The sequence below is a fragment of the Nycticebus coucang genome, chromosome 7, assembly GCF_027406575.1.
Source record: "Nycticebus coucang isolate mNycCou1 chromosome 7, mNycCou1.pri, whole genome shotgun sequence".
NCBI classification, from domain to species: domain Eukaryota; kingdom Metazoa; phylum Chordata; class Mammalia; order Primates; family Lorisidae; genus Nycticebus; species Nycticebus coucang.
In genome coordinates, this window is record NC_069786.1 from 100,442,590 (window position 1) to 100,464,011 (window position 21,422).

At 38.9% G+C, this 21,422-nt stretch overlaps 1 protein-coding gene across 6 annotated transcripts in view; it reads left to right on the forward strand.

Moving 5' to 3' along the window:
- Positions 1-21,422, forward strand: part of NBEAL1 (neurobeachin like 1) — a 226,669-nt gene that overhangs the window by 10,182 nt on the left and 195,065 nt on the right. For all 6 annotated transcript variants that reach the window (XM_053596936.1, XM_053596939.1, XM_053596938.1 and 3 more), the window contains exon 3: positions 20,882-20,973. In XM_053596936.1, the coding sequence (XP_053452911.1) occupies positions 20,882-20,973 (92 nt within the window). The remainder of the gene's footprint in view (positions 1-20,881; positions 20,974-21,422) is intronic.

Here is a 21,422-nt window from a genome sequence, read left to right on the forward strand (position 1 = left end):
TCTGCACTTAGTTTTGCTTTGAAGCATAGTGCTCAATTATATTGAATAATGATCTGAGTTTTTTCTCCCTAAGTGAAATCAAGTTTGTTTTGGACCTTGGTGATGCTCCATTTCCTGCTGTTGCCCTTTGTCCTGCTAAATCTGGAATATGACTGAAATAGATAGTTTTGCAGTGAGCTCAGAGTAAACTTCCTTTTCAGAATAAAAGTTTTGATTCATAGAGAAAATAAAATTTAGAGGTGTTTTATTTAGTTAAAAAGGCAAGCATCTCTTTTTATATGTAGATTTGGAAAAAATGGAATGTATGAATACTCATGAGAAAATTATCATTTTATTTAAATGTAATTTTGGTTATAATTCTAAATGATGCTTTTACTAAAATGGACCAATGCACATGAACCCCTAAATTTAACCTATATTTAATAAGTCTCTAGTATACACAAAGTGTAGAAATAGCTCTTGATTTTCTATGGCTTAATAATGACTATGTATATAAGGAAGGTAATGTTCTTTGACACTTAAAGCAAAATCATTAGCAGGCTAATATTAGTGGTTACTAGTTACATATTTGTTTTAGCAAGTTAAATGTGAAAATAAGAAACGCATATTTTATATCAGCAAACCTGAGGAAATGAATTTTACCTTTGTAGTTTAACTTGAGAGTAGCTTATCACTACTCTAAAAACTTGTTGAGATGCATGAAAATTTCATATTATTTTTCCCTTTTTATTATTTTTTCAGTGTAAAAATTTAAATTCTCCTGGTAGAAGGTAGAATCGATAGTACTTACTGTGTAGTATGGAACATAATGTGTAGATACATAGGAGTCTAAAATAATTTCTAGGTTTGTTATGGAGACTGATATTTGGTCATCTCATTCACAGTTAGCTAGTGCAACAAGATCACTAGGTTTTCAGGTAATTAAACTGATTTTTTAGTACCTGTGGGAGATTTAGGTAGAGTTATTCTACATGTAAAATTCAGAAGGGAGGTTTATGCTAGAAATTAGGATTTGACAGTGTCGTATTGGCAGTTCTTGGAGAGTAATATGAGCATGAGAAGAGAAGAAGGTAGAAGTCAGGAAGTCCTAGAGGACATTATCATTTAAGAAGATAGAGGAAGAACATCTTGTAAGGAGTTTGAATGGTAGGAGAACCCAGAATGAGCAGTTGGCTTCACAAAGTAGAGGGATATTATTTTAGAGAAGGGAATAGGCTGAAGAGGTGCTCTGCCTTTTCTACAGCTTCCTTTTCCTTTTTACAAAATCACATGGTAAATTTGTATAAGTGAATGAAGAATTGGGACCAAGAATCCAGCTTACCACGGTCCATTTTCTTGTCAACAGTTAAGTCAACATAGCAGTTAAGGAAAGCTTTATGTAGCATAGATCATATTCCATGATACAGAGGTTACTGGTGGCTTTAGCAAAAGCAGTTCTAAAAAAAGTAAAAGAAGATGTTAAAAATACAAGCCCCCATATTTTTTATTAAATTAAATAGACTATCAAATTACTATTAAATTGTTTTAACATTTCCTCTTGGTTTTTGTACTAACCAAGTCAAGGACTTCTATTGGCCTGTGTTTATATGGCACTGCTCTAGAGCATCTGAAAATTCCTATGAATCTATCTTTAATTCTGGAAATCTGTAATTTGAAAATATAAATTGAACAGTCACTGATGGTCACTTGATACCAATTCATTGTGACTACCAGAATTGAGTAATGATATTAGTTACAAGGTGGTCGTCCCCAATATGCTTCAAGTAATTAAAAAATTTATAGAAATAAGAATGTGAACTTTAAAATTTGTTATATGGAGCTTATAGACCTCTGAAAATATTTCTGAACCCCAGGGTTCTTCGACTCCAGTTTCAAGAACACAAGCCTTAATCGATTATTATGTATCTGGCATACTGCTGTTACTCTGTTTTCTACAGCTTCTTTTTCCTTTTTGTAAAAATTACGTGGCAAATTTTTATAAACAAATCAAGAATTGAGACCATGAATCCAATTTAACACAGTCTTCTTTCCTTGTCACAATTATTTGTATTCCTCCTGTATAAAAAATGCACTTCATGTCCGTCTCAAGAACTCAAAACTCTTTATCCAGTCATATCATCCAGTCATATCAATCTTGAAGCACATGATCTTGAGAAGTATATCAGATCCAGTTGTGGATTTTTTTTTTATACTAATCTGTGAACTGAGAAGACACCATCTATATCTATCCCCTGCAGATCCAACAGAACAGTGGTGAAATTGAGGTATGAATGTGACAATAAATACTTTAAAAAGGGAAAGATTGAGAGGCACTTAGGAAGCATTGATTCGTAGCAATTCTGAAAAGTCTGGGCAAGTGTTGCTTGGTTCTTCTACCCTTAGAGAAGGAATCAGGAATGTTCTGTGATTTGACCGTGTCTGTTTCTTGGGAATAGCTGCCCAGGTCACTCTTTCCTGCTTTTGGCTCTATACTCTTTTTCTTTTTCTATCATTTTCCTTTTGCTTTATCTGAAGAGGGTGTCAAGACTATGCACTTTCTTGTGACAAGCAGCGCCCTTAGCCTATTTTCTGCATTAGAAAGTCATCTATAGAAAGTGGGGGCTTCTCTTTCCTTCTAATTCTTCTGCCTGTCCTTCTCTTTTGTCTAGTTACATTGTGTGAACTCCAACATTATACTTTATAGAAATGAAAGTAACGAGTGTACTTGTCTTGTTCCTTGTTTTAGCAGGTAAAAGGCTGAGATTTTTCATTACATTAGTTTCAGACGTTGTGGCTGAGACATGTATAAGTATGTATATATTTTGTGTCCACTTTAAATCATAGATTAGTGTAATTTAAATGATAGACAATTTAGTTCCTCATTCACTTTTTTCTAGGTCTACTGGCACTGCATGTTTGCCACTATTAGAATGTATTGTACAATTAACTAAAAATAGTTTCTTGTGTGTGCTCATTAAGATATGGATAATTATTAGGCTATTCTTAAGTTCCAGAAAAAATGATATTAAGGTTTTACATAATTGAAAGAATCACTATTACTTTCTTTAATTATTGGTATTTAGTAGTTGTCATAGTTGTCATTTTAAATATTCTTCTTTATTAGAATCCTTATTATAATTTTACTTTGGTACCTTTGGAGCCAGGTGTGGGACTTAATTTTTTTTTGTTTAATTGAGACACAGTCGCAATTTGTCACCCTTGGTAGAGTGCTATGGCTTCATAGCTCACAGCAACCTCAAACTCTAGGGTTTGAGCAGTCCTTGCCTCAGCCTCCCAAGTAGCTGGGACTACAGGTGCCTGCCACCAAGCCCAGCTATTTTTAGAGATGAGGTTTTGCTCTTGCTGAGGCTGGTTGTGAACTCCTGAGCTCAAGCGATCCCCCTGTCTCTGCCTGCCAGAGTGCTAGGATTATAGGCATGAGACACAGCACCCAGTCTCAGAGCAAGATTAATGCTTCGTAGTGTCTGAAGTTCAGCGTGGCTGACTTTTTTTCTGTTTATACTCAAAGGCCTTGATGTTGACAAAAACTCTTGATTTCTTTTTTGAAAATACACATATAATTTATTTTTTGTAACTAATTTTTCTGGTCACTCAAAATCTATTAAAATATGAAGAACTATATAGACTGACTATGAAGATCTTCCACAGCCTCCATAGCCATATATGAAATCCTTGAAGCTGTCAGAATTCAGGCAAGAGTTAGTAATACTTGCTTCCTCATCCCTTTATTAGTTTTTTTGTTTGTTTGTTTTGTAGAGACAGACTCTCACTTTATCACCCTCGGTAGAGTGCCATGGTGTCACACAGCTTACAGCAACCTCCAACTCCTGGGCTTAGATGATTCTCTTGCCTCAGCCTCCTAAGTAGCTGGGACTACAGGTGCCCGCCACAACGCCGGCTATTTTTTTGTTGCAGTTTGGCCTGGGCTGGGTTTGAACCCACCACCCTCTGTTTATGGGGCTGGCGCCCAACCCTCTGAGCCACAGGCGCCACACCATCCCTCTTTTATTAGTTTTTGTTAAAAAGAATAGAATTCATCCTACAATCTACCACTTATTTTTCAGTCAAGGAAAGAAAGGAGAGCTTCTCTTAAATGTTATTTTATGTAGCCCCTGCTGTCTTAAATTATGAAAAATAACTTATTCTTACGTATAGCTAAAGGCTATCAACATTTTTCTTTAATTTATGTCTTAAGACTTAGGTTCAGACTAGTAGAGGTGTATACTCAGATTGAACCAAATACTTAAATGATCTATGCATTTCATACACATGTTAATCAAGCATTTTGAAACAAACTGTTTACTTCTGTTTAAAAAATGTAGTTTTGTTTGATGTGTTTAACTAGCACACAATTTTTCTTGCATTAAATATTGGAACAGTAGAAAAGATATGCTATTTTAATTTATGATGCCATCGTAGTGAATATATACCTCTTTTTTATTGAGTAATTTTGACTTACGATTCTGTTCAAAGTATATGATTCAACCATACTAGAGAATGAACTTCATTTTAGGAAAAATAATATATGAACCTCTATAATTCTCTAGTAACAAAAAATATATATGTAGATATATATGTAAGGACTTTCTAATTAGATTTATGCTCTTTTTTTCATTTCATTTTATTTTATTTTTTGAGACGGAGTCTTACTTTGTCACCCTTGGTAAGTGCCATGGCGTCACAGTTCACAGCAACCTGAAAACTCTTGGGCTCAAGCGATATTCTTGCCTCAGCTTCCTAGTAGCTGGGACTACAGGTCCCTGCCACAGTGCCTGGCTATTTTTAGAGATGAGGTCTTGCTCTGGCTCAAACTGGTCTTGAACTGTGAGGGCAGTCCACCCACATTGGCCTACCAGAGTGCTAGGATTACAGGCGTGGGCCACCATGCCTGGCCTAGATTTATGTTCTAAACGATAGTAATCATATTTTACTTTTACGCTGAGCTTTAATTTTTTTATTATTTAAGATAGGTAATTTAATTGTAAAAAGTTAAGAAATTACAGATATGCAGAAAGTCATTCACTATAAATCATACTTTATGAATGTGATAAAAATACTTTGTGTAAATTAATTACATTTGCTACTACAAATCATTAAGATATTTAATTTTGAAAACTTCAAGTTCATATGAAACTTGAACATTATCTTAAACTTTTTAAGTCCATTTAACAAGTATAATGTTATATTAATAATGTATATATATTATTGTATACATGTTAATACATTTAATTATTGTAATACATAGTACTAATGTTTTTCTTTTCTAAAGCATTACTTTTAGTGCAATTTGACTAGTTTTTATTGGGTGCCTACTCTATGTACATGTTCTTTACTATCATTTCATCCCTTGAATTTTATATTTTTCTATTTTTTTATTTGGTTAGTTTTTAAAAATTAATAAACTTTGACTGGGCACGGTAGCGCAGGCCTGTAATCTCAGCACTCTGGGAGGCAGAGTCAGATGGATCCCTGGAGCTCAGGAGTTTGAGGTAAGCCTGAGCAAGAGCTAGCCCACATCTCTAAAAATAAAAATAAATGTTAAAAAACATTAATAAACTTTATTTTTTAGAGCTGTTTTAGGTTCATAGCAACATTGAGCAGAACGTATAGAGAGTTCCCATATGTCCCTGTCCCCACAAGTACACAGCTTCCCCCACTATTGATATCCTGCACACTGGTACTACCTTTGATCAGTTAACAGATTTCACCAAAACATCTGAACCAGGAATTTCTTTACCTGTCTACCATGTGTGAAATTCATTTTTCTACATTACATTGTTCAGGCCTGCAATTTCATTAGTTATCTTAATCAATAGTTATTAAAAATTTGAGCTGGGATAAGAATCACTTGAGCCTAAGAATTTGAGGTTGCTGTGAGCTATGTTGCCACGGCATTCTACCAAGGGTGAAAATGTGAGACTCTGTCTCCAAAAAAAATTAAAAATTAAAATAAAATTTGAGCCGGGCATGGTGGCTCACAACTGTAATTGCAGCTACTTAGGAGCCTGAGGTGGGAGGATTGCCTGAGCTCAGGAGTTCAAGTCCAGCCTGAACAATGGTACAAGATCTTCTCTCTAAATAAACAAAGAAACAAACACATAAATAAAAGTAGTATATAAAGTAAAATTAGAAATACCTTCTCACTAGGAATTGGTTTGTTCTAAGCCCTTTCGTGTGTGTGTTTGAGGGGGGGCAGTATCTCACTATGTCACCCTTGGTAGTGTGCTCACAGCAACCTCAAACTCTTGGGCTTAAGCGATTCTCTTGCCTCGGCCTCCCAAGTAGCTGGACTACAGGCGTCCACCACAGTGCTTGGCTATTTTTTGGTTTCAGTTATTGTTGTTTAGCAGGCACGGGCTGGGCTTGAACCCGCCAGCTTCGGTGTATGTGGCAGGTGCCCTACTCATTGAGCTATGGTTGCTGAGCCTCCAAGACCATTTTTATAAGTTGATCTCTATTATAATATTGCTGCTTTTGTTTGTGTTTAAATTTCTTCCAAACCTTTCCTCTATGTGACGGGATTTCCTTTCATCAGAATTTTTGCTTTCCGACCGGGCATGGGAGCTCATGCTTGTAATCCTAGTACGCTGGGAGGCCGAGGTGGGTGAATTGCTTGAGCTCAGAAGTTGGAGACCAGAGGCCAGGAGACCCTGTCACTACTAAAAATAGAAAAACCAGCGGGTGCCTGTAATCCCAGCTACTTGGGAGGCTGAGGCAAGAGGATCACGTGAGCCTAAGAGTTTGAGGTTGCTGTGTGCTATGATGCCATGGATGAAAGAATGCGACTCTTTGTTTCAAAAAAAAAACAAAAAAGTTTGCTTTCCTCTATTTAATTGACTATGACTTCATTTGAGGTTATGCTTTTCTAGCTAGAGTCAGTTTCTCACTTAGGTCGTATTTTCAGATAATGAATTAAGGCAAGATGGAGGGATAAAGTCATCAGATCGCTTAAAGAGGTAGCATTGATTGAGGTTTTAAAGAATGTGTATAGTTTAATAATTGCAGAAGCTGTTTCTTGCAAGCATGAGGCATTACTAAAAAGTATAAAAGGAAATGGTTTTAGTATAGATTTTCATTTCTGGTAGTAGAAATAGTAGATTAGGTTTTGGGGATTAACCCTTCTAAAAATTATTAGAAATTCTAGATAAAATTTAAGAAATATCTTAAAACCATTCAAAAGCTGGTAAGATGGTTATGCATTATAAAGTCAAATATTAGTGAAAGCAGGCACTTGAGTAAATGAAAGCCACTTTTGCCTGGTGAGCTTGAGCTTTTGGGGTTTTTTTTTGTGTGTGTGTGGTCTTGTGGGTAGATAGAAGTTAAAGCCAAGGGACTAACCAGAATGAGATTTTCCCTTCCAATTCTGCAAAGTTTATATACTTTTGGTGTTAGCTTGAACTAGGAGCAAACCCCACTTCACTCTCCAACTTCAGGGAAGAATGCTATGAATGAGAATCAACCAGAAATAGACAACAAAAGTAGATCGGGACAAACTAAATGTGTTGATATTAGAGGGCAGGGATTACATGGTTACTATGATTAAAGGAGGTAAAAATTTGAACAGATTTCTGTATTTCATAGAATCTGACACAACTTTGATTATAAGATGTACTATTATTATTACTTTATGTAACATTTAGAAAATTGTCACTTAAATTGCAGCTTAATACTTTAATTCATGATATAGGAATTGACTATACTAGGTTCTCATTATTTTAAATTTTCTTTCATCTTTTCCTAGGGATTTGGCAGTTTCTCTTCTTAATTTGCATTAATTGGCATATAATAGGTGATCCTTTTGCCTGTATTTCAGTTTCCTCTATTTATCTCCCATTTTCAAGATTGTAAAGCCCTTAGCTGTTGTTGGCAAGAAAACATACAATTGGGGCGGCACCTGTGGCTTAGTCCGTAAGGCGCCGGCCCCATATACCAAGGGTGGTGGGTTCAAACCCGGCCCCGGCCAAACTGCAGCCAAAATAGCCGGGCGTTGTGGCGGGCGCCTGTAGTCCCAGGTACTCGGGAAGCTGAGGCAAGAGAATCGCTTAAGCCCAGGAGTTGGAGGTTGCTGTGAGCTCTGTGAGGCCACAGCACTCTACCGAGGGCCATAAAGTGAGACTCTGTCTCTACAAAAAAAAAAAAAAAAAAGAAAACATACAATTGTGATCATCCCTACAGTGATGAATATTTTTTCATTAATATTAAATAATATCCTTCTGCTTTTATGTGTGCTATCTTACTTTACACACAATTTCATTTTGTTGCCTAATCATAGTATAATTTTTTTGAAGACATTTTGAATGGCAGTGTAACTTGTCGTCTGTAGTACCCACCATACACATAACTCTAATGAAGGGACATAAATATGAATACCCGCTACCAAGTTAGTATTGGAAGGGAAAATCTCATGTACAGGCAATAACAAATCTGTCACCTATATCTCTAAGAGTTATTGTAAGATACATTTTAATTTTTTTTTTTTTTTTTTTGTAGAGACAGAGTCTCACTTTATGGCCCTCGGTAGAGTGCCGTGGCCTCACACAGCTCACAGCAACCTCCAACTCCCAGGCTTAAGCGATTCTCTTGCCTCAGCCTCCTGAGTAGCTGGGACTACAGGTGCCCGCCACAACACCCGGCTATTTTTCGGTTGCAGTTTGGCCGGGGCTGGGTTTGAACCCGTCACCCTCGGTATATGGGGCCGGCGCCCTACCGACTGAGCCACAGGCGCCACCCCATTTTAATTTTTAATTAATGTCGAAATGTTGAGTATATATATCTTAAGATCATAGAGATATGAAAAAAGTAACCTGGAAATTAAAAAAAAATAGCATGTCTAGCAATAGGAAAAAGTTAGAATTTTTTTGATTTGGATGATAAAAGTACATTTTAGAACTTGGAAGTTACAGAATTACTTAGGAAATTACATTTATTTATAGAGATAGAGTCTTGCTCTGTTGGCCCACGTTGGAGTGCAGTCCAGGCATGATCACAGCTCACTGCAGCCTCAAAAGTCCTGGGCTCAGGTGATGTCCCTCAGCTTTCCAAATAGTTATGAGTATAGGTGCATGCCACTGTGCCTGGCTGGTTTTTTAAACTTTTTTTAGAGATGGGGGTCTCATTATGTTGCCCAGGCTGATCTTCAACTCCTGACATCAAGTTATCCTCTCACGTTAGCCTCCCAAGTAGCTGGGATTACTGGCGTGAGCCACTGTACCCTACCTGGCTAGGAAAATTTAAGTACATATGTTAGAAATGAAAAAAGGCTAAAAGTTAATGAATTAATGAATTTGTGATAGCTATCCTCCAAGATCCCCATCTCCTGGTGTTTATACTATTGTATAGTCCCCTCTCCCACACCGTACCAGGGTTGGGCTGTGTGATCAATAGAATTTGGCAGAAGTGATAAATAGTATGCCACTTCTAGCATTTATTTTTATTTTTTGTCTCCCTCGGTAGAGTGCAGTAGCATCATAGCTCACAGCAACGTCAAACTCTTGGGCTCAAGCGATTCTCTTGCCTCAGCCTCCCAAGTAGCTGGGACTACAGATGCTTGCCACAGTGCCCAGCTATTTTTGGAGGTGGGGGTTTTTGCGCTGGCTCAGGCTGATCAAGAACCCTTGAACTCAGGCAGTCCACTCACTTCGGCCTCCCAGAGTGCTGGGATTATTACATGCATGAGCTACCGAATCTGGCCCTACTTCTGACATTTAGTTATAAAAGACACTGTTGTTTCCACCTTATTCTTATTATGGGGAAATCCAGCGTTCTGTAGTTAGTAGTAGTCCTTTAGAGATGCTCATTTTGTGAAGTACTGAAGCCTCTTTCCACCTGAAAGAGGAAATGTTAAGTGAATGAAACACTTAACATTTCATCTTAAATGAAAGAGGAAAGTGAATGTTAAGTGATTCCTGCAGCCCAGTCATACTTTGGCTGCAGACTCAGCTGACATATTCATTCCAAGTTAATGAAAAAATACTGAGCCAGAACCACTCACATGACCCCCTCTTGAATTCCTGACCCTATGAAACAGTGAAAAAGTAAATGTTTGTTGATTTAAGCTACTAAATTTAAGCTACTGAATCTGTTGTTCAGAAATAGATAAGTAATGCATCGTGTTTAAGAACATAAGAACAAAATAAATCACAAAAAAGAGTGAAGGAGGTTTTTTTTTATATGAAAATTCTAAATTTATTATATTTCCAGTTTTTGGAGAAAATATGCATGTATCAGAAGGTTGACATGTCTAAAGGAATGGGTTTTATTAAACTGCTATTAATACAACATCTGGGGATGAGTGGCATAAACAGTCTGGATACACTTTTTTTTTTTTTGAGATAGAGTTTCATTTTGTCACCCTCAGTAGAGTTCTGTGTCATTGTAGCTCACAGAAACCTCAAACTCTTGGGCTTAAGCGATCCTCTTGCCTCAGCCTCCCAAGTAGCTGGGACTACAGGCACCAGCCACAACACCTGGCTATTTTTAGAGATGAGGTTTCGCTCTGGCTCAGGCTGGTCTTGAACTCATGAGCTCAGGCAGTCCACCCGCCTTGGCCTCGCAGAGTGTTAGAATTACAGGCGTGAGCCACTGTGGCCTGCTGTGCCCGACTGTTTTTAGAGATGAGGTCTCGTTCTTGCTGAGGCTGGTTTTGAACCTGTGAGCTCAGGCAATCCACCCTTGTTGGCCTCCCAGTGAGCCACTGGGCCCAGCCTTGGATGTACTTTTTTTTTTAAAATTGAGGCACTCTCTGTTGTCTAGGCAGGCTAGAGGGCTGGGGCATCATTATCACTCACAGCAACCTCAAACTCTTGAGCATGGGTGATCTACCTTCCTCTGCTTCCCCAGTATCTGGGACTACAGGCACCTGAGATAATGCCTGGCTAATTTTTCTGTTTTTAGTAGAAATGGGGATTTCCCTCTTGCTTAGGCTGTCTCAAACTCCTGACCTCAAGGGATCCTCTCAAGTTGGCCTCTCAGAGTGCAAGGATTACAGGCCTGAGCCACTGTGCCCTGCCTGAATACACTTTTAATTGACAAACTGTAAGACTGAGAGCAAATAAATAGCTCCTTTTTGCAAATCTTTCTAGCAGTCATGATGATATAAAGAAGTTAAAAGATTTTTTGCAGAAATTTCTTACAATGAAATAGTGGATCTAGGCAGTGCCTGTTGCTCAGTGGATAGGGCACTGGCTGCGTACACCGGGGCTGGTAGGTTTGAACTAGGCCCAGGCCAGCTAAAACAACAATGACAACTGCAACAACAAAAAAAATCTGGGCATTGTGGCGGGAGCCTATAGTCCCAGCTACTTGGGAGGCTTAAAGAGAATCACTTAAACCCAAGAGTTTGAGGTTGCTGTGAGCTGTGAGCTGTGATGCTATGGCACTCTACCCAGAGCAACAGCTTGAGACTCTGTCTCAAAAAAAAAAAATAAATGGTGGATCTAGGAAATGAGGGTCAGTACCTTCTAGCATCACAGAAAAAGAGATAACCAGATGTTAATTACCTTCTGAAGGACATGTATAATAACACCTCGTGTTATTTTTTGCCAAAAAAATGTAGTCTGAATTTAATTAAGCTTCTAGATTTAACTAGTTCATAGGAAATAGGACCAAGGAATATGTTAAATGGGACAAGGGTATGCCATTAGCAAAAATCCCTAATATGAGAAATTCTACATCACAAGTGATACACCATCTGCAACAAATATGGGAGGGGGCAGGGAAGAAATGCAATGGAAACCTGTAAGTTAAAAAGAATCAACCAATTGCAATATATGGACTTTAGGTGCTGATCTGATCAAACTATTGAAAAAGAAAGGCATTTTTGAATGAATTAGGAAAATTTGGACACTGACTGGTATTAAGAAATTGCTAATTTATTTTAGATGTGATAAACCAGTCATTTTTTAAAAATACTTTTAAGGATAAATGCTGGAATATTCGTAGAGGAAATGATATATCTAGGTTGCTTCTAAATATTGCAGTTGAGGATGGGGATATAGAGAAAGAAGGGTCATGATTTGATAATTGTTGAAGCCAAGTCAATACATCATTGTCTATTTTTATGTATGTTTGAAATTTTATATAATGTTTTTACAAGGAGTAGAAATTAATGAAATAATACACATAATGGAAAAGATGAACCAAATAAAAAATTGGTTCTTGGGGTGGCACCTATGGATCAAAGGAGTAGGGCGCCGGCCCCATATGCTGGAGGTGGTGGGTTCAAACCCATCCCCGGCCAAAAACTGCAAAAAAAAAAAAATAATAATTGGTTCTTGGATAAGACTAATAAACCTGAGTCAAGAAAAGGTTTGTGTATATGTTTGGGAGATTTCACACTGTATCCCCCACTAATTATTTATTTATTTATTTTTTTAGAGACAATCTCACTTTATCGACCTCCTATGGACCTCCTCCATAGGAGTTGGAGGTTGCTATGAGCATCACAGCTCATAGCAACCTCCAACTCCTGGGCTTAGGCAATTCTCTTGCCTCAGCCTCCTGAGTAGCTGGTTTTTTTTTTTTTTTTGAGATAGAACCTCACTCCATTGCCCTGGATGGAGTGCTGTGGCGTCACCGTAGCTCACAGTAACTTCAAACTCTTAGGCTCAAGTGATTCTCTTGCCTTAGCCTTGTGAGTAGCTGGGACTATAGGCATGTACCACTAGGCTTGGCTACTTTTTTTCTACTTTTAGTAGAAAGAGGGGGGTCTTGCTCTTCCTCAGGGGGGTCTTGAACTCCTGAGCTCAAGCAATCCACCCGAGTTGGCCTCCCAGATTATAGGCATGAACCACTGTGCCAGATCCCTATATCCACCTTTTTCAATCCTCTTCACAAGGTATATTTCAGGGGTCCTCAAACTACAGCCCACGGGCCACATGCAGCGGTGTGAATTGTATTTGTTCCCGTTTTGTTTTTTACTTCAAAATAAGATATGTGCAGTGTGCATAGGAATTTGTTCATAGTTTTTATTTTTAAACTATACTCTGGCCCTACAGCGGTCTGAGGGACAGTGAATTGGCCCCCTGTTGAAAAAGTTTGAGGATGCCTGGTTTGTTTAAAGACATTTTTTTTTCTGAGACAGAGTCTCATTATGTCGCCCTCAGTAGAGTGCTGTGGCATCACAGCTCACAGCAACCTGCAACTCTTGGGCTTAAGTGATTCTTTTGCCTCAGCCTCCAAGTAGCTGGGACTGTAGGTGCCTGCCACAATGCCTGGCTATTTTTTGTTGCAGTTGTCATTGTTGTTTAAGTGGCCCGGGTCAGGTTTGAACCTGCCAACCTTGGTGTATGTGGCTGGTGGCGTAACCACTGTGCTACGGGCATTGAGCCTAAAGACAATTTTTTGTTAAAAATTTTGTTTAACGGGCGGCACCTGTGGCTCTAAGGGGTAGGGCGCCAGCCCCATATGCCGGAGATGGCGGGTTCAAACCCAGCCCTGGCCAAAAACAAAACAAACAAACAAACAAACAAAAAAAAATTTTGTTTAACTTAGCTTAACTAACATGTACTTCTAAAACTTAATTGAGCACAGACAGCCTTTTTTTTTCTTTTTTGAGAGTGTCTTGCACTGTTTCCAGGCTAGAGGGCAGTGATGGTGTTACATAGCTCACTGCAGCCTCAAACTCCTGGGCTCAGCCTCCGAAGTAAATGGGACTACAGATGCACACCACCACACCCAGCTAATTTTTCTATTTTTGGTAGAGACGGTGTCTCTTGCATAGGCCCATCACAGACATCCTTTTTGTAAAAAAGCTTTTCAAATCATATCTATTATCATCCAGGTGAATAGTGTTGGGTTGTATATACTTGCTTAGGAAATGCTGCCTCCTCCAATCTTGTAATCCTTCATAACCCTCCCACTGCTTCCTGCCATTTCCATACTTGAATGATAACAAATACTGTACATCATATCTGAAGTTTTCTCTCTATCTAGAATCCCTATCTTACCCTTTCCCTTGAGAATGTCTTATTTATGATTCTGTGAAAAATTTTTTGAGTGCTTCTGCTGCTCCGTTACCCCCATTCTCAACATAACTCACTTCTTTGTATTATTTCAATACTTTTCACAGCTGTGTTACTTCTCATGTTTTACATTTACTTGTTTATACCTGTCTTTTGTCTTGAACAATGAGTGCTTTGAAGACAAAATTATGTTTTATTTGTTTTCATATTCATCTAGTCTAGCATGGTCCCTGGTTGGTACGTAATAGGCAAGTACTTATTAAATGTTTTTAAAAGTTGCTAGTTCTGGGGCCTGTAGCTCAAAGGAGTAGGGCACCGGCGTCATATGCCAGAGGTGGTGGGTTCAAACCCAGCACCAGTCAAAAACTGGAAAAAAAAAAAAAAAAGTTGGTAGTTCTGCCTTCGCGGCCCTAGCACATTGGTTATGGTGCCAGCCACATTCACTGAGGGTGGTGGGTTCAAACCCAGCCTACGCCAGCTAAACAACAGTGACAACTACAACAAAAAATAGCCGGGCATTATGGTGGGTGCCTGTAGTCCCAGCTAATTGGGAGCTTAGGCAAGAGAATTGCTTAAACTGAAGAGTTTGAAGTTGCTGTGAGTGGTGACGTTATAGCACTCTACCGAGGATGACATACTGAGACTCTCAAAAAAAATGTTGTTAGTTCTATGAACAAAACTTGAGGGCTGACATGAAGGACTAATCACCATTAATGATTCTTGGATGTATAATGGTAGTTTATCTGCTTTCGGTAGGGTGTTGGAAAATATATTATGAGGAACTACAAACTAATACAGCCTTTTTGGAAGAAGTATGGAGAATCCTCAAAGAACTCAAATTAGACCTCCCGTTTGATCCTGCAGTTCCATTACTGGGCATCTACCCAGAAGAAAAAAAAATCCTTTTATCCTAAGGACATTTGCTCTAGACTGTTTATTGCAGCTCAATTTACAATCACCAAAATGTAGAAATGTCCTAAAAGCCTACCAACCGAGGTCTGGATTAACAAGCTGTGATATATGTGATATACATATATATACATACCGTGGAATACTATTCAGCCATTAAAAGAGATGGAGACTACCTCTTTTATATTAACCTGGATTGAGGTGAAACACATTTTTCTTAGTAAAGCATCACAAGAATGGAGAGGCAAGAATCCAGTGTACTCAATTCTAATATGAAGGCAGTAGATGACCTAATACATGGCAGAGTTAGGGGAATGAGGGAGGTAGGAGGAGGGAGGGGTTTGGGGGTGACCTGGTGTACATGGCACACCTCTTGGGGGCAGGACACAATTATAAGAAGGACTTTAACAAATGCAATCAGTATAACCTAATTCTTTGTACCCTCAATGAATCCCAAACAATAAAAAAAAAATGAATATAAGTGACCTAAATGAACTTTTATAATACAAATCAAATATAATTTGGGAGTTGCCCAACATATGATTGAAATATACATATGTTTATAAAAGTTTACACTTTTAAAAATTGAAAGAATAGGGCGGCGCCTGTGGCTCAGTGAGTGGGGCGCCAGCCCCATATGCCGAGGGTGGCAGGTTCAAACCCAGCCCCGGCCAAACTGCAGCAACAAAAAAAAATAGCCGGACGTTGTGGCGGGCGCCTCTAGTCCCAGCTGCTCGGGAGGCTGAGGCAAGAGAATCGCGTAAGCCCAAGAGTTAGAGGTTGCTGTGAGCCGTGTGACGCCACGGCACTCTACCCGAGGGTGGTACAGTGAGACTCTGTCTCTACAGAAAAAAAAAAAAAAATTGAAAGAATACTGTAGTCCAAATACCATTATTGTATGGAAGACATAAGGTATTCCCCCTATTATTAGCTACAACTTTACCCCTTAAGAACTAGGTAAAATTACCTGGATCCCTTAATTCTATCCTGAAGCCTCCCCAAAGGTGGGGTGGGAGAGTGAGATTGTGTCGGTTATGATAAGATGCCTACTGTGTTTTATGTAGTTTAATCACATGTGCCTATGGGCCAGCATATTGGACAGCATACCTCTAAATGTAAGTGTTTAGATTTTATTCTTTGCTAATGGGAGTCAGCCATTGAAGGTATTATAGCTGGAGAGATGACTGGATTTATTTAATGAATTTAATAAATCTCATTAGTAACTGTGTGTAGATAGGTGAAATTCAAGGTACAGATTAGTAGGAATTATGTAACAGTCTAAAAAAAAAAAAAAAGACTATTGGCTGGGCACTGTGGCCCATGCCTGTAATCCCAGCACTCTGGGAGGCCGAGATGGGCAGATCACCTGAGCTCTGAGTTCGAGACCAGCCTGAGCTAGAACGAGACCCTGCCTACCTCAATGTCCAGCTAGTTTTTCTATTTTTAATAGAGACAGGTTCTTGCTTTGGTCAGGCTGGTCTCAAACTCCTGAGCTCAGATGATCCAGCCCTTGCCCCTCTTGGCCTTCCAGGGTGCTAGGATTACAGGTATGAGCCTCAGTGCTGGCCTATCATTATGTTCATTTTTATAGAGGAGGAAACTGGTATGCAAACATAGTCCGACTTGTTTAAGAATATGACACAGCAAGGATTAGAATTCAGGTAATTTGGCTCCAGCACTTCACTACTTAATATGTTTGTGTGTGGTATTAATATATAAATATTATACAAATGAAGAGATAGACCATACTGTGGTGTTTTAATATAACAGACTTGTCTTAACCATGAAAGTGAGTAAGCTTGTGAATTAATTAATACTGTTTCTGTGTGTATGTGTGTGGAAATCTGTTTATTGCTGTTGGCAGAGAAATACAGATTTTCTTTTACTTTTTTTTTTTTTTTGAGACAGTGTCTCACTTTGTTGCCCTCAGTAGAGTGCTGTGACATCACAGCTCACAGCAACCTCCTACTCCTGGGCTTAGGCAATATTCTTGCCTCAGCCTCCCGAGTAGCTGGGACCACAGGCACCCGCCACAGTGCCCAGCTATTTTTTTGTTGCAGTTTGGCCGGGGCCAGGTTTGAAGCCGCCACCCGCTTGGTATGTGGGGCTGGTGCCCTACTCAATGAAATACAGATTTTCAAAGGTTTTTTTTTCAGGCTGTGTGGAATGTGGCTGCTTTTGGTGTTAACTTCTTAATGGCCTTGAGTTTACTGATCCTGACTAAATCCCCCATTTCATTTTCCCCACTAAAGCTCCTTTATATTCATCCACATTGTTTAAAGCCATTTTAGTGTAGTGGAAAGAGCACATACTGGATTCATGTATGTTTGCATTATCCTAGCATTATCAGTTTAGCTATATGACTCTGGGCAAGTTAGGTATCTTTATAGCTTCCCTTTCCTAACTTACAAAGTGGGGAAAATTGAACCTTCCCTGGATAGTTGTGAGGTGTAAATGGGATGATGTATTTTTTTTTTTTGATTCCTGCTATCCTACTTAATAAAAGGCCTATGCTCAAAAAAATTGTGTTTTACTTCTAAGTAAATGAAACATTTCTAAATTTAAATACCATTTCTTTCCTTATAGCTGCTCTGTCTTTTTAGGCGAACTCTTTGCTTGCCAAATACTCGGTAGCCTAACCAGATACTACTAGAGTTCCTAAATAAAATATGAAGAGAAATGCGTTATTCTTTATGATGTTGTGTGACTGTTTTGTATCTATTACCATGAGGTAATTATCTGCTATATTAGAGAAGAACAATGATAAGGACAACTCTATCTACTGGTATTTCTGGAGTTCTGTCTTGAATGGATAAATCAATGAATGAATAAATGAATGACATCCTAGTTGGAAATGTAAAAAGCAAGCGATGAAACTATTGAGAAAATTTCTCACAGAAGATAGCTCTTTTTTTAAAATACTTTCTCCTTTTAATTTCTCAGTGATGATGTAGATAGTGGCAGTTTACATACAAACTGATTTTAGAACAGTTTATTAATAGAAGAAACAAATACACAAAAGGTCATCAGTCCCTGTATATTCAAGGAACATTCTTTTAGATTTTGATTGGTAGTGTAATGCTTTTATTTTAGGGGAATAACTTGAGTTCCCATTGTCTAAGAGCAGTGCTTAAGCAATGATACTGATGACTAAGTAACTGAGACTCTTAAATCACATGTTGAAATTTGTCATAAGTAAGTGTTGAGGAGGCAAAGGAAAAACATTGAGCAAAATTTTTAAGATAATGCACACACTGGAACCTCTGTAAGTTGACTACCCCAAGAGGCTGTAACAAACGGGACAACATACTGAAGGGGTCAACATAAGGAACTAGGTTTGTTGTACTGATAATGTATGTGCAGTGCATGTCTGTTAATGAAAATTAGACCACCTTAAGGAGGTGGTCAGTGTAGGGATGTGGTCAACTTTGGAGGTTCTACTGTCTATTTTTTTGAGACAGGGTTTCACTCTGTTACTCAGCCTAGACTGTAGTAGTATGATCATAACTCACTGTAACCCTGAATTCCTGGGTTTAAGTGATCCACCCCAGCCCTCCTACTTAAGTCTCCCAACTAGCCAGGACTATAGGCATGCGCCACCACATTGAGCTGATTTAAAAAAAAATTTTTTTTTGAGACAGAGTCTCAAGCTGTCACCCTGCGTAGAGTGCTGTAGCATCACAGCTCACAGCAACCTCTAACTCTTGGGCTTAAGCAATTCTCTTGCCTCAACCTCCCAAGTAGCTGGGACTACAGGCGCCTGCCACAATGCTGGGCTGTTTTTTTGTTGCAGTTGTCATTGTTTAGCTGACCCAGCCTGGGTTCAAACCCATCAGCCTTGGTGCATGTGGCCGGCACTGTAACCACTATGCTATGGGCGCCGAGTCTGATTTTTAAATTTTTTGTAGAGACATCTTGCTAGGTTGCCTAGGCTAGTTGTGAACTCCTGGCTTATGTGATCCTCTTGCCTTGGCCTCGAATGTTCTGGGAGTATAGGTGTGAGCCACTGTGCCTGGCCGTTGATAACCACTTTAAACTCACGCCAGTAATATATGACGGTTACAGTTACTCCACATCTTCACTAATATTTGGTATGGTTAGTCTTTTTACCATTCTGTTGTGTACATAATGGTATCCCATTTGGTTTTCCTTGATAACTAATGATACTGAGCACCTATTTTTATGCTATTTGTCCACCAGCATATCTCTTCTTGTGACATGTCCAAGCTTTTTGCCCATTTTAAAAATTGAGTTGTTTGTCCTTTTGTTATTGGCTGATAGTAGATCTTCATATTCTCAGTACAAGTCCTTGTGAATATTTTCAGCCAGCATCTAGCTTGTCTTTTTTTTTTTTTTTGAATTGTGTCTTTTGGTAAGTAGAAGTGATTAACACCAGTTATCTTTTTTTCTGTTCATGATTTTTTATGTCCTATCTAAAAAACATTTGTTTATCCCCAGGTAGTAAACATACTCTATTTTTCTAGAAGGTGTTGGTTCCAGTTTTATGTTTAATGATTCATTTCCAATTTGACTTTTATTTATGCATTTTACACTTCCCTTTAATTCATCGACAAATAATTATTTAGCACCTTCTCAGTACCAGGCACTGTTTTAGGCACATGGTATTCATTAGCAAACAAAAAGATAAAAATCTCTGCACTTGTGAAACCTACATCATATGGGAAGTGGCAAACAATAAATTAAATGAATAAGTAACATTATAGAGTGTAATTAAAGGTGATAAAGGATCTTGGGGAAAATAGAATATACTAAAGGGCAGTGAGAAGGTTTGCAATTTTAAGAACAATGGTAAGAAATAGGCCTCATTGAGAATGTTATTTGAAGAATGATTTGAAGAAGACGAGGGAGCTAGCCCAGGTACGTGGAAGAAGAGTATTCTGGGTAGAGAAAACAGCCAGTGCAAAGGCCTTAGTGTTGGGAGCCTGTCTGCCATGTCTCAGGACCAGCCAGCAGGCTATTGCACTACTGAGTAACAGTGGATAAGGTCACAGGGTTATTGGAGGGCAGATTGTTTAGCATCTCATAGGATATTAAGACTTTAGCTCTTTGGCTGGTTGTGGGGCTCACACCTGTAATCCCAGCACTCTGGGAGCCTGAGGTGGGTAGATTGCCTGAGCTCAAATTGCAGGAGTTCGAGACCAGCCTGAGCAAGAGTGAGACCCCCCCCCTCTAAAAATAGCTGGACATTGCAGTGGGCACCTGTAGTCCCAGTTACTTGGGAGGCTAAGGCAGGAGAATTGCTTGAGCCTAAGAGCTTGAGTTTGCTGTGAGCTATGAAGCCATGGCACTGTACTCTACTGAGGGCAACAAAGTGAGACTCTGTCTCAAAAAACAAACAAAAAAAAAACTAGCTCTTTGAGTGACAATGGCAAACTATTTGCAGGTTCACTATACTTAATACATATTTTAAAACAATGCATGTATATTCCTGAATATCACTTAGAGATTTCATATTACTGTTTCTTTTTTTTTTTTTTTGTAGAGACAGAGTCTCCCTGTACCGCCCTCAGGTAGAGTGCCGTGGCGTCACACAGCTCACAGCAACCTCTAACTCTTGGGCTTACGCGATTCTCTTGCCTCAGCTTCCCGAGTAGCTGGGACTACAGGCACCTGCCACAACGCCCGGCTATGTTTCTTTTTTTTTAATTAAATTAAATTAAAAAAATTTTTTTTTTTGAGACAGAGTCTCAAGCTGTCGCCCTGGGTAGATTGTGTGGCATCACAGTTCACACCAACCTCCAACTCCTCGGCTTAAGCGATTCTCTTGCCTCAGCCTTCCAAGTAGCTGGGACTATAGGCATCTGCCACAACGCCCGGCTGTTTTTTGGTTGTGGTTGTCATTGTTATTTGGCAGGCCTGGGCTGTATCTGAACCCCGCCAGCTCTGGTGTATGTGGCTGGCGCCTTAGCTGCTTGAGCTACAGGTGCTGAGCCATATTATTGTTTCCTTTGATAGATGTATTTAATATTATAATGGTTTTCTTATTTCAGAAAGATCCAGATTACCTGAAGCTATGGTTGGACAATTTTGTTTCTAGCTATGAACAATTTTTAGATGTTGACTTTGAAAGGCTGCCTACCAGGTATGTAGAAACACTGATTTTTAACCTTGGATGAGTTTGTTCAATGTTTACAGAAAGTTTTTGATGACATATCGTAAGGTTAGCAATTACGTTACATGTTTGGTAACATGTTCTAACGGCAGATATCACTAATTGATCATAGTAAGTCTTTTTTGACAATACTAGACTTGTCTTCTGGGAGTCTCTTATCTGTTCTGGTGAGAGACAACCAACTGCATTTCCTGCAGTTCACATTTTTGACACTACTAAAATCCCACAAGTTAAGGACAGAGTCTTCCACAAGACTGCTCTCACTTCAGGCATCAAGTAGTCTTAGGTGCCACCTATACTTCCAACCAACTGGCAAGAAATTTAGGGTTCTCCTGCCTATTTCCAATCAGGTTCCAACTTACTGCACTGACTACAAGAACTTGCTGAAAGCACAAACTTATGATTGTACCTTTGTTGTA